The sequence below is a fragment of the Impatiens glandulifera genome, chromosome 1 (genome assembly GCF_907164915.1).
Source record: "Impatiens glandulifera chromosome 1, dImpGla2.1, whole genome shotgun sequence".
NCBI lineage: Eukaryota > Viridiplantae > Streptophyta > Magnoliopsida > Ericales > Balsaminaceae > Impatiens > Impatiens glandulifera.
In genome coordinates, this window is record NC_061862.1 from 8,272,027 (window position 1) to 8,288,628 (window position 16,602).

Below are 16,602 nucleotides of genomic sequence, written 5' to 3' on the forward strand. Positions count from 1 at the left end.
ATGTACCAGAATCATAGTTTTCGTCATTAACCTCTGGAATGGGATGGTTGATATTTGTTGAGGGCATAAATTTAGATAAATTGGTTGAAGGCTTAAGTGGATTGAAAGAAACTTGGAGAATTTGATAGATTAGTAGAATGTTTTGTGGATTGGTACAACCTGAAGGCTCTAATACCAAATGTTAGAATATTTTGAAAAAAGACTTTGAAAGGGAATGATATTTATTATTATTTTGATAATTAGACTTAAATTACAAAGGCTTAATATATAGGCTAGAAAATATATAAAAAATCTTGTTAATCAATATAAGGATTCTAACATTTTACTTATAATTAATTTAAAATAAAATATAAAAATTAATTAAATTGATTGTTAAGTTTTCTAATAATCTCTAATTGGCACCACATTAAAAGCAAAATAAAAAAAAAATTATAAAGTAATAATTTTAAATGTCAATAAGATCGAAAAGTTTTTCGTTCCTATAAATGATCAATTTTTTTTGGATTGAACCGATCACGTATAACATTAATACTTTGAGATAATCTTAACTATACTTTTTCCTTAAAAAAAATCTTTTCTTTTTTTTCCTTGAGTTACGATCGTCCATAATATTCCTCCTAGAACTCTAGTTAATTCAATTGACAACAAAAAAAAAAAAATACTAGTTAATTCAATTGAAAAAAAAAAATTACTGACATTCATTATTATCATATTAAAAATAAAAGAGGTTATATGAAAGACTCCATACGAAAAATAATATAATTAATAATTCGTCACTTATCAAACAAATATTACATGTTAACAAGATGAAATTTCTTCTTTTTAAATATCTTAGATGTAAGAGTCAATACTCTTTATATTGATAATTTCTTAGCCAAATAACAAGATTTTTTATGAAAATTTTGTTTTCCACACTTCTTTCAAGGAAATCGGGATAGGATCCTTGGGCGAGACGCGTGATAAATATAGTTAATCTTGAAATCAGAAGAGCCGATTAAAGAAAATTTGTCATCGATTTTCATGTAAATCGAAACATGAGTAGAGCATCTACTAGAAGAGTCTATCGCATCTCCTCTTCCATGGTGGATCATTTATTTAAACAAATTCTCCAGATAAATTGATTAAATGTGAAAAAAAAAAATATATGTCATTTTAGCCCTCTTCCTTAATTAGAGATCTCAGAAAGTATATGAATGAGTTTAACAATTTTAGGTGTGAGTGTTTTTTAAAAGAAATGTTATAATTTAAATTTATTTCTAGTATAAACTATTATTTTATATAAAATAACATTGAATTATCTAAAAAAACATTAAAATTACTAATTTGATAACTATTATTATACATATATATTTTATAGAAATAATTTTTGTGTATATAAAAATGAACAATTTTTCATCATCTTCAACAGCTGTTACGATTTGAGCATACTGATTACAGAGGGATTCCCTTTTGCCTACCGAATCCACGGTTTCTCTCTCCTCTCCTTCTTCCAGCTGCTGCCTATTCTATCTCTTTCCTTGCTTCTTCTGCTTATGAATCTCTAACCATGGCTTCTGTCTTCTCGCGAATTCAGTTTACTCGACGCTTGTTAATTCAGTCTTCTACTCCACTCTCTTTCTGCCCCTCCAAGTTCCAGATCATTACATCTTTCTTCTCTGTAAGTACCCCCCTTCCTCTCTCTGCACTTGTCACCATCATCATCCAAAAGACACAAGCTTTTATCTGTTTTGTCCTATTGATCACTGGATTAGGGCTGCCGATTATTATTATTATTGAATCACCATTGGGTGTTTGATCTAATCATCTTTTTTTTTACTAAATTGATTGTTGGGTTTTCCTACAGAAGGGACAGACTCATCATTACCAGTCTATCTCATCACGTTCAATACACAGACCTTCTACTGTTATTTATTCACAAATGGCTACACAATCTCTTGGTGGCAAAGCTTCTATCTCAACAAGTGAACCCGTGGTATCAGTCGATTGGTTGCATTCTAATCTTAGAGAGCCTGATATCAAGGTATTCTAGTTTGCCTTCACTTAGCTTCTCTTTTATTGTACATATGTTCTACTGTAGAGAAACATTTGAAGGTAGTTTAATTGATATTTTTTCAGGTGTTGGATGCATCCTGGTACATGCCAGATGAACAAAGAAATCCAATTCAAGAGTATCAGGTATTATTAACCTTTTAGAATCTGTTTATGTAATATTCTGTATAATCTGAGCCATTTTCAACAGGTTGCCCATATTCCTGGTGCTCTCTTCTTTGATGTAGATGGGATATCTGATCAAAAATCCAATGTAAGATACCCTTCTTTAGTTCTAACATAGTTGCTACTTTACATATTTTTGATCGATTAATTGATTGATCTCCATGTATCAGTTGCCACATATGTTACCATCTGAAGAAGCTTTTGCAGCAGCTGTCTCTGCTTTGGGTATTGAGAACAAAGATGGGGTTGTTGTCTATGATGGGAAGGGATTATTTAGTGCAGCTCGAGTTTGGTGGTGAGTTGATTATTTGGTTTGAAATTTTATCTTGACTGCAAATATATTCAGTTTTTCTATTTTTTTTGCTAAAGAATGTATTTTGATATTCAGAGTCTTTGGGCTTAACTGTAGTGTAGTTGTATAATCATTTTCCTTTACGATTAAATGATTAGGATGTTCAGAGTTTTTGGGCATAACAAAGTCTGGGTATTGGATGGAGGTCTTCCAAAATGGCGTTCAGCAGGATATGATGTTGAATCTAGTGCAGCTGATGATGCAATATTGAAAGCTAGTGCTGCAAGTGATGCAATAGAAAAAGTTTATCAGGGACAATCAGTAAGTTCTTACTAGTGTTGAGATCAAATGCTTGCCATGTTTTTTTTTTTTAATTTCCTTTATTGCTTCAAAATGGTTCATTAAGCGTTGGATTCTATTTTGTGCGATTGCAGGCTGGACCATTTACTTTTAAGACCGAATTTCAGCCACATCTAGTTTGGACACTTGAACAGGTAACAAGAAAAACTACATCTCTTCCAACAATTTTCTCTAAATGTTAGCCTGGATAGACCGATGTTGAAATTTTGATGTGTGTTTGGACTGTTAGTGAAATCTAATTTGAATATGAGTGCAATGTTCTCTGTTTAACTTCTTTTAGTTGCTGCTTTAGTCTGAAAATTGGTAATTACTTAATTTTGATTCGATCAATGATTCATTTTGTTTTTATCTTTGTGTTCATTCCAGGTTAAGAGTAATATTGAGGATAAAACACATCAACAAATTGATGCTCGGTCAAAGGCTAGGTAACCTTATTCATTTATAATACTCTTCACCGATGTTTTGTGGTCTGTTTCTGTTTGTTGAAATATCAGTTTTACTTACATTTGTGGAACATTGTTGGATTATTGTTTGGTGTTACAGATTTGATGGAGCAGCGCCAGAACCCCGAAAGGGAATAAGAAGTGGGCATGTGCCTGGCAGCAAGTGTATTCCTTTTCCCCAAGTAATAACGAGATTAAAGCAATGGGCTTGAATATATTTTGGAGAATTTAGATGAACCAAGCAACAACCAACTGTGCCTTTGTTTCTTGCAGGTGTTAGATGCCTCACAGACACTCCTTGGTCCAGATGAGCTTAAGAAACGATTTGAACAAGAAGGTAAAACATACATTCTTCTGTAATTCATGCAAGTCTGAGATTCGATTTCCTATCAAATCATCTTATTTGTACAGGGATCAATGTTGAGAAGGCAGTTGTTACTTCATGTGGTACGGGTGTCACTGCTTGTGTCCTGGCCCTGGTTAGCAGCATAAGCCTCTCTACCTATCTTGATTATTCATATCTTTAAATGAATTTTTTGGACCTAAAACGCCATTTTTTTTACGTAAAACAGGGACTACATCGGTTGGGAAATTCAGACGTGGCTGTGTATGATGGGTCATGGACAGAATGGGGAGGTGACCAGGACACTCCTGTCCATACATCGTCGTCTACTTGACCAAGAACCGCAACTTTTTTGATGGATCTTCCGAATAAAGATTATACAGTTACTTAATCCATTATTTCGGTTTCTTTTTTACTTCTTCACCTTCAGTTTCCTGTGTCCATAATAAATGGTGGGATTAAAAGTTTGATTGGCTTGAGAATCTGTCGTTGGATTACCTAGAACTTGCTTTGTTTTACATATGATTGATTTAACTCCATTCTAGAAATCCATTAAGATTTTAAAAATTAGTAAAAAAAAACAATTTGTTTGAGTTAAATGATTAATAAAAGTATTTTTAAATGGGATATAGTTTATTTTACATAAAAACAGAGCCCTCCTGAAAACTCAAAGAAAGAATGGGGCTATGACAACCCAGTTTGATTTTGGTTCACAGCAGAAGAAGAATTATTTATTATCTATTGATGATTTATATCGTGTAATAATGAAGCAAACAGATCGCGTGGCCTAATGGATAAGGCGCTCGCCTCCGGAGCGGGAGATTGTGGGTTCGAGTCCCATCGCGATCGTTTTATATTTTTTTTCCTCACTTTGTTATCATGATTTATATTACAAAATATTTATGATCTCTATTTTATTAAGTTTTAAATGTGCAATAGTTTTTTTTTTGTTTTTTTTAAGTTTTAAATGGGATCATCAAGCCTTCATGACTCTATTTATTTATATTATTTCCATTTTTTTTTCTCACTTTGTTATCATGATTCATATTATAAAGTATTTATGATCTCTATTTTATTATTTTATTAAGTTTTAAATGGGAGCATCAAGCCTTCATGACTAATAAGTATTGTTAGACTAATTTCAAAACTCTATTTATTTATATTGTCTACATCAAAATTATATGTTTCTAATTCTAGGGCTTAATTGATTATTCATACCAATATAATGTACAACATTTTAATCAAATGTTCAATTGAAATAGAACCTTATTATAATTCATTAAAAACAGATAAAATGCAAAAGATGATTGTATGAATTATATAAAATAAGGGGTTTAAGTGTCTCGTCCTTTTAGTTTGGCCATAGAGGATGAAATAAAATCTTCCAAATACAGCCACCACCCCCTAAAATCACATCATACAACAATACAAACTTTTTAAAAACAAAACTCTCTTAATCAAAATTGCAAGATCCTTGCAATGGTCTGTGTTCAGTCTCATTTATTTCGAAACTTCGCCTCTACTCAGGGAAGATGGTCTAAACAATAGATAGATTGATAGATAGAGTTTGTTTAGGCTTCGTCCAAAGCGAGCACTCCAGGGAGTGGTTTTCCCTCGAGAAGCTCCAAACTCGCACCACCTCCGGTTGAAATATGGCTCATCTTGTCAGCAAGTCCAGCTTTCTCCACAGCTGCAACTGAATCACCTCCTCCAATGATGGTCGTCACTCCCTTACCGCTTAGTTCAGCCAATTTCTTCGCTATTGCCTGCAAACATTATCAAATTATATCATTTTCAGCATTGTATTTATGTATGCAAGTACAAATCAAATTATATATATCATTCTTTGCAAGTACCTCAGTTCCTGCTGCAAACTTTTCAAATTCAAACACACCCATTGGTCCGTTCCAGATTATGGTTTGGGTAGTGTCCAGGGCTTCACCAAAGGACTTGATCGAATCAGGTCCGATATCCAAACCCATCCAACCATCAGGGATATCAGATGCTGGGACAAGCTGCACAAAGAAAAGATGGTGAATTACAAACGTTTAAATCAACAACAGAACAGACTACATTGTTATTATTTTTTATTATCTGATTTAAAGTAGAAACTTACCTTGCTATCAGCATCTGGAGCAAATTTGTTTGCTACGACTACATCGGTAGGGAGGAGGAGAGACACACCCTTGGCCTTGGCCTTCTCGATAAGAGTGGTTGCAAGATCAAGCTTATCATCTTCCACCAGTGATGATCCAACGGCGTAACCTTGTGCTTTGTAAAATGTGAAAATCATGCCACCGCCTAGAAATAGGATGTCAACCTTCTCCAGCAATGATTCTATCACTCCAATCTTGCTTGACACCTTAGACCCACCAACAATTGCAGCAAATGGCTTCTTTGGATTCGAAACAGCTCCAACAAGGTAATCAAGCTCCTGATGATACATTACAAAAGTTATTATTACATTACACCAACATAAACACAAAATCACTTGAGAAGGCAAAAAAAGACCTTTTGCATAAGGAACCCTGCAACAGCTGGCTTCAAGAACTTAGCCACTCCCTCAGTAGAAGCATGAGCTCGATGAGCAGTGCCGAATGCATCATTCACGTACAGATCTGCCAAAGCAGCCAGCTTTTTGGCAAATTCTGGGTCATTCTTCTCTTCCTCTTTATAGAATCTAACATTCTCCAAAAGCAAAACCCCTCCTTCTGGAGTTGCAGCAACCAACTTTTCAACTTCTGCACCAACACAGTCATCTGCTATCTTAACCTGTAGTTTGCAAATAAATAAGCTTCAGACCAAAAAAACATCATATCAGAAATGCATGAATATCAACAGCAACAGACCTCAATTCCAAGGAGCTCAGATAGCCTTGGCACAAGAGGTTTCAAGCTGTACTTTGGAGTGACACCCTTTGGACGGCCCTGCAAATCCAAAGTCCAAAAATTGTTGTAAATAACTTCAGAATGTAACAAATTTTCAGCAAGAGATGCATAAATAAGGGATTTTCTAAATTGAATTGAAAAACCCACAAAACTTTCAGGCTATAAACAAACAAATCACCACAACAGGAAAAAGAATATCATAACACTAAGACAAAACAGAAGCAATAGAACACAGATCATGATATTATCCCCAAGAACCTCACTTAACCACACTAAATGAAAAACACACTAGCTAAAGCTGTACACACAAGTCATCACCATGAATAAATAAACGCATGCAGCACAGATCTGCAGAAAACAAGATCGAAAGTTTAGAAATTTTGATACCAGATGTGAAGCGAGAATAACAATGGCTCCATAACCAGTCAAGTATTTGATAGTAGGGACAGCAGCTCGGATTCTAGTATCATCGGTGATGTTGAAGTTGTCATCAAGAGGAACGTTGAGATCAACCCTGACAAAGACTCTCTTTCCCTTCAATTCAGCCTCCTTAAGAGAACCTACACTCTTCTTCGTGGCCATTCTGTAAAATTCGAAATCGATCCGTAAACAAACAAACAAAAAAACAAACAATCAACACAAATCGGACAGATTTCTCAAACCCATCTACGAATAAGATAAAATAGGTAATAGATCGGAAGAGAAATCGCATAGGTTGAAGATATAGAGCATAAATGAAGATGCATATATAAGAAATAAGCAAGAAAAAAGAGTATTGATTAATTAGGAGTTGGACATACGATGATAAACACAGGAAGAAATTAGAGAGATGAGAGAGAAAGTGAGAGATCAAAGTTTTGTAGTTGACTGTGAGATGCGATCAAACCAAGAACTGTCGATGAAGATGAAGAAGAAATGAGAAGATATAATTATAAGGAGAGGAATATGCTAGAAGAAGAAACTCACACTTTGGGCCTATATTGGGCTTTCTAACCGTTTATCAATATTGTCTAAACAACTGGATCCATTCCATTTTTTTTCTTTTTCTAATAGGTTTTATATATCTTTAAAAAAAATATTATTTATTTTTTTAAATGAATTGAACACTAACTTCAAACGGCCGAGAACAAGACGGTTCGACATGAAAATACGGATGTTCTAACCACATAAAAAATTGTCATTCTTCATATGCCATCTTGGGTGGAGAAGGGGCCGAGAATATAAATTGTTCAATTTTCTTTTCATTTGAGGTGTTCTCAATGACTTTTTTATATCTTATAAATGATTATTGTGACTGAGTTACTTACTAATTAACTAAATAAAACTCAATTTAAGTTGTTGATTATGTTTGGAACTAATTTATAACATTAATTTTAAGAATAACTAGTTTCATCTAAAAGTTTTGAAGATTCATAGAGGTAGTGGAGATTTATACCAATTTATAGTAAAGGTTGATGGATATATTTAATTACTTTAAAAAATAATTGGAGGGTTCATTTTTTAGTATTTGCACAAAAAATAAATGTTTAGGAATAATTCAAATATGTAAAAGAAAATTTAAAACTTTTTTTTATTATGAATAAACCCTATAACATTTTTAAATAATATAATATAAGTTGAATGTAGGTAAATTGAGAATCTTTTAATTATTTATTTATAAATATAACATATATATATATATATATATATAATAAATTAATAGCTAACGGACTTGTACGAAGTTTAAGGTATTTAAAATCTAAAGTACTTGTACGAATCCCTAATAAAGAGGGACCAATTTGACATTTCTGCCATATAAAAAATATCTTAAAGACTAAAAAACAATGTTTTAGGGTTAACATATTTTTTAATAATAAAATGTGTAAATAAAATTAGTATTAATGAAGATGACATATTTTAAAACAAATTATAGTAGTAATAAAATATTTGAACAAAACCTTGATGAATGTAAATTCAAATAATTTTCTTTGAGAGGATAAAAATTAACAAATCAAAAAGTATTAATTTTATAATTATATAAATGTGAATAACTAAAACCTTGCAAATTAATCTTTATTCAAACCCAACTAATAAAAGACTACTTAAATACTTGAATTTAGTACATATAACTTTCAACCACCACAAATTACAGAAAAACATAGCTGAATCAATAACATAAATGAAAACAAATTACTCAACAAAGTTTTAATTATCAATCATCCTTAGTAACATTAAGACACTGACCAGATAACAATGAAACTGCCAATCGATTCACAAACTTTGACATTATGGATATATAGATGAAGCCGAGTTCCTCGATCCACAGCCATCTGTGAAAGAAAAAGACTCGAGCATTTAAAACACATAGAATTTGGTTAATTGACAAATTAAATGATAAAAACACACAAAACATACTGCCGAGTTCCAATAAGCATGAGCCTTTATGCCTGGTCCTTCTCCTCTTACTCCGCCCCTTTTCCAGTGACGCCATTTTCATGCAAATACTCCACGAATTCATCAATTAGGTAAGGCCAAGCTCCTTCTGCGTCATAATTGGTCAATGCTGGGTCTACCGTCTGTATTTAACAGTAACCGATTACACAGAAATCAGGTAAATCATACAAAAGAATATCAAATGTGGTTTGAAGAAAGAAAATGAGCAAATTAATTAGATACAGGAATTAGTAAAATTGATTTGGCATCTTACCCTTGCAAATTCTAGTAGTTGAGACCAAGTGTCTCTCGATATTGCCTTGTTATGCCTGGCCTGAAATTGTAGAAAGTTCATAATTATTATGCAATGCATGTAAGAAGATTATAAAAGTTATCAAAGGGGAAACATAGTGGTCAAATGAAATCTTACAAATGGAGATACAAACTGCATAATCTTGAATATCATTTAACTACTAATATTATTTGGCTTATTGCATTCATGCATAATGGGCTCTTTTGTTATATAATAAATAAATGAATCCGGAAAAATCTATGTTTTGTTATGTTTGCCAAAAATCACAATGAGTTATATGACAATGATCTATGATCCTACACTTGGATCATGATCTAAAAAATAATTTGTATATGACACAATAAAAAACAAACTATAATTTGATCTGATCTAAAAGATAATCTGATTATGATAAGAAAAATCTATAGCAAACTGAAGAAAAAGAATCACTTTCAATTTTAACTTGGGTGAAATTCCAAGACATGGTGTCATATTCTAAGGTCCTTCAGAGCTTCAGTTGACAGAATCTTGGGTGAAGAACTAAGTGAATAAAGCTATGTTATGGGCTAAAGAACCTACTCTTATGTATAAGCAAAAACCCTTCTTTTCCAAACATACGTGAATCCAATTTCCAAAGTCGAAGGAGTCCTTTAACTATATTTTCCTTGTTCTTTTAGCAGCTTAAATAAGCTATTCGCATAAGGACCCAAAGGAAGGATCAACATTTGGATGAGTAAGAATGAAGATCAACAAGTTCAACTATTATATAGACAAGATTAAGTGGAAATATAATTTTGCTCAAGCAGAAGCAAAATAGTTGTTAGGGCATGACCTGTAAGAAGTCGCACCAATGGTCAACCAAAGGCCATTGCTTTTCTGCAAAGAGTAACTGCCACATCCCAATTGCAGTATCCAAAGCTAGAGATTTCTGACCCTGCAAGTCATGGATATTTTTCAGTAGCTGACACTTAGAGAAAAGAAGGCAGTAATATTGAGTTGAATTGGAGACTGCACAATATGTAGGATGAAAGTTTGAATGATAAAAATTGTTTGAATTGTTTAGAGAATTTGCTATGATTTGTTTTGATCAAATATATTAGAAATGTTGGGATGACTATAATAAGTGCTGTTTAGCTGATTTCTTTTAATAAAAGACTGTTTTTTTTCAAGAATATAAATAAAAATAAAAATACACAAACTGACAGCCATGTATTATTATTTTCAAAAGAGTGAGATTCATTTGGCATGCCCTCTTTTCTTGGTATCACACAGATAAATTCATTCAAAACTTCCATGACAAACTTAAGAAATTATGAAGAAGAAATGTGAATCATGAAGTCTCCTAAACAAATGCAAAATGATGTTGCTGATTCCCATACCTTCTCTTTTGCCCAGCCAAAGGCAAAGTTATAGATCTCACGGAACTTTTCTGGATAAAAGTGAAAAAAATATGGTTTAGTACGACAATATAATCCATAATGATATCGAGATTTAACTGGAATGATAGATGCCATTAGTAAACAATTTTTTCAAAGGGTGGCATGAGTAGAGATGAGAGAAAGACAGAATGTCTTATTATAACCAAAAATAAAAGTGCAATATCAAGTGTACATACGCTCATCTTTCAGTTCAGAACGCATGTACTGTAGCCTGTCTCGGAACTTGTCAATATTATCTATCCTGTCAGTTAGAAATAAAATTCCATTAGTAAGATGTTATCAGATGAGCATAAAACTAGTTCTTGCCAGATTTGACAAGAATCTGTACAAATTATAGGTAGCTTAACAATAATTACCCAAGGGATTGTAAACCACTCATAAACTCTTGTTTGGAAAATTCACACATGGTTGCCGCCTTCATATGCCAAGAAACAACAAGCTACAATGACAAATAACAAGTTAAAATTTAACTGATAACTTGAAAGAGTTAAAAGGAAAATATACAATGCACAACGTGAAACAACAAGAGCTTGTTTGATGTGAGGTTATTTGGAAATAAACTATGTTATTTGAAAAAATACTTGTTTGATGGAAAAATGGATTATTTGGTTACATGACTAGATATCCTTTGCATTTATTATTTTAAAATGTAATAAAAAAAAATTAAGTAAGGGTATTTAAGGTAATGAATTGATTAATGATGGAATAAGAGGTTATTTGGATTAACCCTTCATCAAACAAGGCACACCCGCACAATCCAGTGAAAGAATTGTTTTTTAATACATCACAAAGGAACAAGCCAGAATTGTAAGACTTCCTCTTTCAGAAAGTCCACAGAATTGGTATAGAACAATAAAATTGTGTAATCTATATAATGGAGTAATACATTTCTCAAATAACAGAGAGATAAATTATATCTCTATCAAATGAAGAAACTGAAGTGAATAAATATTTTCACATACCATAACAATGTCCTGCGGATCCACCTGCAAATGGAAAAGAAGATGCATACATTATTTGACTAGCATGTGAAAACCATTCTAAATGTTACCTAAAAGATGAGGCGGGGATCTTGGGAAAAGCAACAAGGTTAGGAGTAATGCTTAAAATAATATAGTTCTTGGATAAGGATGCACATCCAGTTTCAAAAAAGTTTGACAAATCTTTTCTTATATATATAAACTATGAATGATAAACTTAGATACCTGAAGATCAGTGCAGAGAAGAGTGATGCCATCAACCATAATCATATCAACATAAGGGTCTGAAAACCATGCGATTTGTGTGGTTAGACTTAATCTAATCACAATTTACATTTCCTATAACCTCCAAGTAATGAATCAACAAATAAGTTAAAATATCACAATATTTAACAGTTAAATTTTGAATTGATCAAATAACTTTTGTGAGTCCATATTTGGGGCATAAATTGAAGATTGAAACCCACCTTCTATGATCATTGATTCATGCAGTGTAACACAAATGGATGACATCGTCAACTGGAATACTCCTCCAAGCAAAATTCAAAGCAATATAAACCATGGAGATGTCTAGGTTTTACATCATTATGGCCCTTAAGAAGCCTTAAGAAATCTATTTTTCTATTTGTATCAATAAGGTTTTCAAATATCTTTATAAAAGGGAAAAGTTGTATATAATTGCAAGAGGGACATAAAAACATTTTTTATTTTCAAGATCTATAACTCATTAACTTGAAGGACCATAGCCATGATATTTGTCAAAGTAGTCCTCCACAGATACTGCAAAAAACTGTAGTTAAACAGACCTATCTGTCAAAGGTTATCATCATGTGTTACACACGACATCGTTTAGATCCTGGAATTTTTCATAACAGGAAAGAAAGACAGATAGAACCAAAGGGAGTGGATATAACAAGTATCGACCAAAGTTTTTAAATTGGTAAAATCATATATATACACTCTTGTTGATAGATTTAAAATCAGCCAGCCAAGACAATAATTTCTAAGACCTGCAGAAATAGGACAAGGTTTTCCCCCCTTGATTTTTGTTTTCATTGCACACTAAGACAACCTCTCTTACAAGTGAACATTTAATGTCTTTCTCTCACAAGTTAAGGAAACAATAAAGGTAAAATTACATGCATGCAAATGAACTAAGGAAACAATAAATACAAATAATTCTACAAGTTAGCATAAACCACTAGCTTCAATCATTAAACAAGTCAAAAGCATCAACTTTTTATTGCTGAAACAGTCTCAATGTGGCATCCATCCACAATGTAAACACTCTATAATTTGAACATTTTCGAGCAAACGGGTAAAAGGCATGAAACATAAACTTGCCTTTGTATCTGTTGTATAGTTCTTCCACATGTCTAGAATCTGCATACGATCTAACCTGTGGGTGACTGTAAAATACATCAAAAGCACCTTCAAGATGCCAATCACTTGCCTTCAAGGCCTGAAGAGCCATCTTTTCACTGCATAAACAATAACTTCCAGAAATATACACACAAATGACTCAGGAGTAGACAACCCAAACTAAAATATAAAAAAAAACATACCTAGCTCCAGTTATTGTCATGAATTGCTGAACCTTATCTCGGTGACCTCTGCCAAGCTTGTTCTGTCATTAGAAACATAAACATAAACATAATATAATAGTTCTAAGTTTCCAATCACAGGTCGTACAAACAAACAAACATATGACAAATAAAGGTACAGAGAAATCATTCATCGTACATGTTAAAAGAGGAATTAGATCTAGTAACTGGGTTCAAAGCATAAAGTGTTAAAGTTTAGCTTAATAGGACAGCAGTTAAAGGATTAAAGCTTGAAAACTGAAAACACTTACCATTTTTCAAATCTGATAGAAAGAAACCCTAGAATTCCGGATTGAAACTCTTGGATTGTAAAGAGAGAGAGAAAGAGAGAGAGGCCTATTAGGGTCCTGATAGATGTACAATTTCGATTTCTCTCTCTATGCTCCCCAGTCCCCACAGGCCAAAGAGGAATTTTTCGCTTCTTCTCTGGTTTTGCTCCTCAAAAGTCAGCAGTCTATATATCATCTTCTTGGGGTTTGAGGTAATTATCACATTACAATCGCTACAATCGCCACAATCGCCTCAGCCCTTTGATTTTAGAATTCCGCGATTTTCCTGCGTTTTCATTTCTTCATAATTTACTTAGTTTATTTTTCATCCTGAATTTTTTACATGAGTTATATCACACCCTAATCATAATTTCTTTGGAAATTTCAGCCAATTTCGACAAACTAGAATAATCGACGTCTATAAATTATTCATATTTTAATTTGTCGGAACTTCAAACACTATTGGATGCTTTAACGCCGAGTCATAATCACTTTCGATGTGTTCGAGGAGACGTGTAACAATAAATTTAAGGACAATTGAAGCCGACATTTAACATAGAAGGTTGAAATTTTCGACGAAAAACTATCTAACATATTTGGAATTAAACTATCAATGAATTTCCTATTTGAAAATACATTTATATATGTTTGAATTAGAATCAAAGACTTGTTCTAATTCGGGTTTAAATAATGCATTTATGTTATATAAATAACATTGATTGATAAGAAGATAAGAAAAAATTGAGTTATTTGTGGAGAAAACTTAAATAATATTTAATATAATTAAAAAATATTTATTTTTAAAAAATTGATTAATTTGATTGATGAAGATATATGTTTGAAGATAATTAATTCTTTAATGTTTCTAAATGGATTTATTAATGTGCAAAAAAAATTGTTTCCAAATAAAATATTTATCCTTTTTCACTTTTTTTTGGTTGGGATTGAGTTAAATAATTGTCGAACCAAATAAAACTTTGACATAAATCAGGTGGTGAACAATGCCGAGTTTGGCCAAGTGTAGAGATTATTCTTCAAGACGAAACTTTCACGAATAACTTTGAAATGTTTCATGGTTAAAATAAGGACATGTTCTACCAAGTTTAATAAAATTGTTACAGTTCACAAATTAGTAACAAAATGTAAACTTAGCATTTTGTTAAGAGCTATAATCATTTTTAAAAGTTGTCCTGTAAAATAAAAGTGAAAGTAATTTTTTATTTTATATGAAATATGTGATTAAATTAGATGAAATTAAATATTTTGGATAAATATTTAGTTCAAGCTATATAAATTGAATTGATAATTTTTTTAAACATAATTGATTTTAATTATTATTATTTTTTAAATTATCCGCGTTTATATTTATTTTGCATCTTATTATGACTGACATCACTTCACATGAGAAAGGGACCAAGGATGAGTTCAGCTTTTCAAAAGATAAATGCCTTATTATTATTATTATAATTATTTAGTTGTAGCTAAGTGAGAATTATTTTTACAATTCATAAACCTGCTAATAAAACTTACTACAAACATAATAATATAATATTGTAGTAGTTAAACATAAGACATCCTATAAGTTGATGATATAATGGCTCCATTACTTGTCTTTGTGAGTTTAGTATGGGGTACAATTGAGTTATGTACTATGTTTCATAAAGTCTTATTAAATCTCTCAATTATATCCTATGTCCTTTATTTAAATCTCTCAATTATATCTTGTGTACTTTATTTGTCTAAAAACAATTCTATATTTTCTTTGTAAAATTTTAATATAAAGGAAGTACCTCATTTTTTTTTAAATTAGTCATGTCAAACTCTATTTTCATAGAATTTTTACATAAAAACATACAATCAAAATATTTTTCTCGAAATATGCTTCTATTGGACTATACCATGCTTTTTGAGTTTGCTTGAGACCATATAATGTTTTTTTAGTTTGTAGACTTTGTCTTCTTTTTATTTTATAGCATATCTAGGTGATTGTTCAATATATTTCTAACTTAGCTACTAGTACAAGAATTTCAGTATAGTCAACCTCATATCTTTGAGTATATCATTTTACCACGAATCAAAGTTTTATATTTGTCCACTTCTCATTTTTCATTCAAAATCTTGTAATCCATTTTACTCCAATTTTATTACCCTCCAAAAGTAAATATGTTAACTCCCACGTATTGTTCTTCTCGATGGATTTCAGAATCTATACTTTCCTCCACTTTATTTCTTTCACAACATCATTGAAGTAATTGGATCACCATTAGTGATGAAGAATATTAGGTGAGTTATAGCTTCTTCAACTGATAAGAGTTCTCCACTCTCATAATCATTCATCCAAACATGAGTTCTTCTTATTTTTTCTTGAGTTAATTTCTTTTATAACTCTTTTTGCACCTGTCTCAATTTCTTTTGGAGCAGATTCGTCTTCAATATCTTCGGTTAGGTCAGTAATGGAAGCTTTTGGTACTATTTCAGTTTCTTCACTATCATGGTGAGTGATTTCATCTTCATATTGAGTTTTATTCCAAATCCAGTTCCCTTCTTCAAATTTTACATTTATACTAATTATCACTCTCTTTGAAACTGGACCATACAACTTATAAGCTTTGGATTCTTCACTAACACCCAATAAAAATCATTTGACATTCTTTACCTCCAACTTAATTCTCGTATTGTCGTGAATATGTATAAAAGATATACAACCAAACACTCTAAAGTGTTATATTGAAGATTTTTTCCACTCCAATATTCATCTTCCGGAGTAATTTCATTTTGTTGTGAGATGTATGGTGTTGTGAACCGTCTTCTTATTCCATTTTCATCCCAAAAGGTTGTGAATTCATTAAAGATAAACTCATCCTCCCTTGTCAGTGCGAAAACCTTTAAAGTACATCCACTCTCATTTTCAACTAATCTTGTAAACACATTAAAAGCCTCTAATTTTTTACTCAAAAAAATACACTCAAGTTTTACGACTAAAATTATCAATAATTATAATAAAATAATATAGAACCTTGAGTTTGAGAGTGAAAAATATTATTTATTTTATTTGTTACATGATAA

At 31.8% G+C, this 16,602-nt stretch overlaps 3 protein-coding genes and 1 non-coding gene across 4 annotated transcripts; 2 read left to right on the plus strand and 2 right to left on the minus strand.

Moving 5' to 3' along the window:
• Nucleotides 1-1,392: 1,392 nt before the first annotated feature.
• LOC124919469 (thiosulfate/3-mercaptopyruvate sulfurtransferase 2-like) lies at nt 1,393-4,177 on the plus strand. Its single transcript, XM_047459711.1, has 12 exons — nt 1,393-1,657; nt 1,844-2,020; nt 2,116-2,175; nt 2,240-2,302; nt 2,385-2,509; nt 2,665-2,827; nt 2,941-3,000; nt 3,233-3,291; nt 3,410-3,491; nt 3,583-3,646; nt 3,721-3,788; nt 3,882-4,177. The coding sequence occupies exons 1-12, from the start codon at nt 1,547-1,549 to the stop codon at nt 3,984-3,986; spliced, it is 1,137 nt and encodes a 378-aa protein (XP_047315667.1). The 5' UTR covers nt 1,393-1,546; the 3' UTR covers nt 3,987-4,177.
• A 251-nt stretch (nt 4,178-4,428) lies between these two features.
• TRNAR-CCG lies at nt 4,429-4,501 on the plus strand. Its single transcript has one exon. It is a non-coding gene; the product is annotated as a tRNA-Arg (tRNA).
• Nucleotides 4,502-4,944: 443 nt separating this feature from the next.
• Nucleotides 4,945-7,491, minus strand: LOC124919827 (phosphoglycerate kinase, cytosolic). Its single transcript, XM_047460168.1, has 7 exons — nt 7,341-7,491; nt 6,928-7,123; nt 6,502-6,579; nt 6,164-6,424; nt 5,769-6,086; nt 5,509-5,667; nt 4,945-5,418 (listed from the first exon to the last, which is right to left on the minus strand). The coding sequence occupies exons 2-7, from the start codon at nt 7,120-7,122 to the stop codon at nt 5,224-5,226; spliced, it is 1,206 nt and encodes a 401-aa protein (XP_047316124.1). The 5' UTR covers nt 7,123; nt 7,341-7,491; the 3' UTR covers nt 4,945-5,223.
• A 1,091-nt stretch (nt 7,492-8,582) lies between these two features.
• LOC124921283 (DCN1-like protein 1) lies at nt 8,583-13,729 on the minus strand. Its single transcript, XM_047461918.1, has 12 exons — nt 13,519-13,729; nt 13,229-13,290; nt 13,008-13,144; nt 11,889-11,947; nt 11,646-11,669; nt 11,040-11,122; nt 10,860-10,924; nt 10,624-10,673; nt 10,077-10,178; nt 9,227-9,286; nt 8,935-9,095; nt 8,583-8,849 (listed from the first exon to the last, which is right to left on the minus strand). Exons 1-11 carry the CDS (start codon nt 13,519-13,521, stop codon nt 8,982-8,984), a joined length of 759 nt encoding a protein of 252 aa, XP_047317874.1. The 5' UTR covers nt 13,522-13,729; the 3' UTR covers nt 8,583-8,849; nt 8,935-8,981.
• Nucleotides 13,730-16,602: the final 2,873 nt, after the last annotated feature.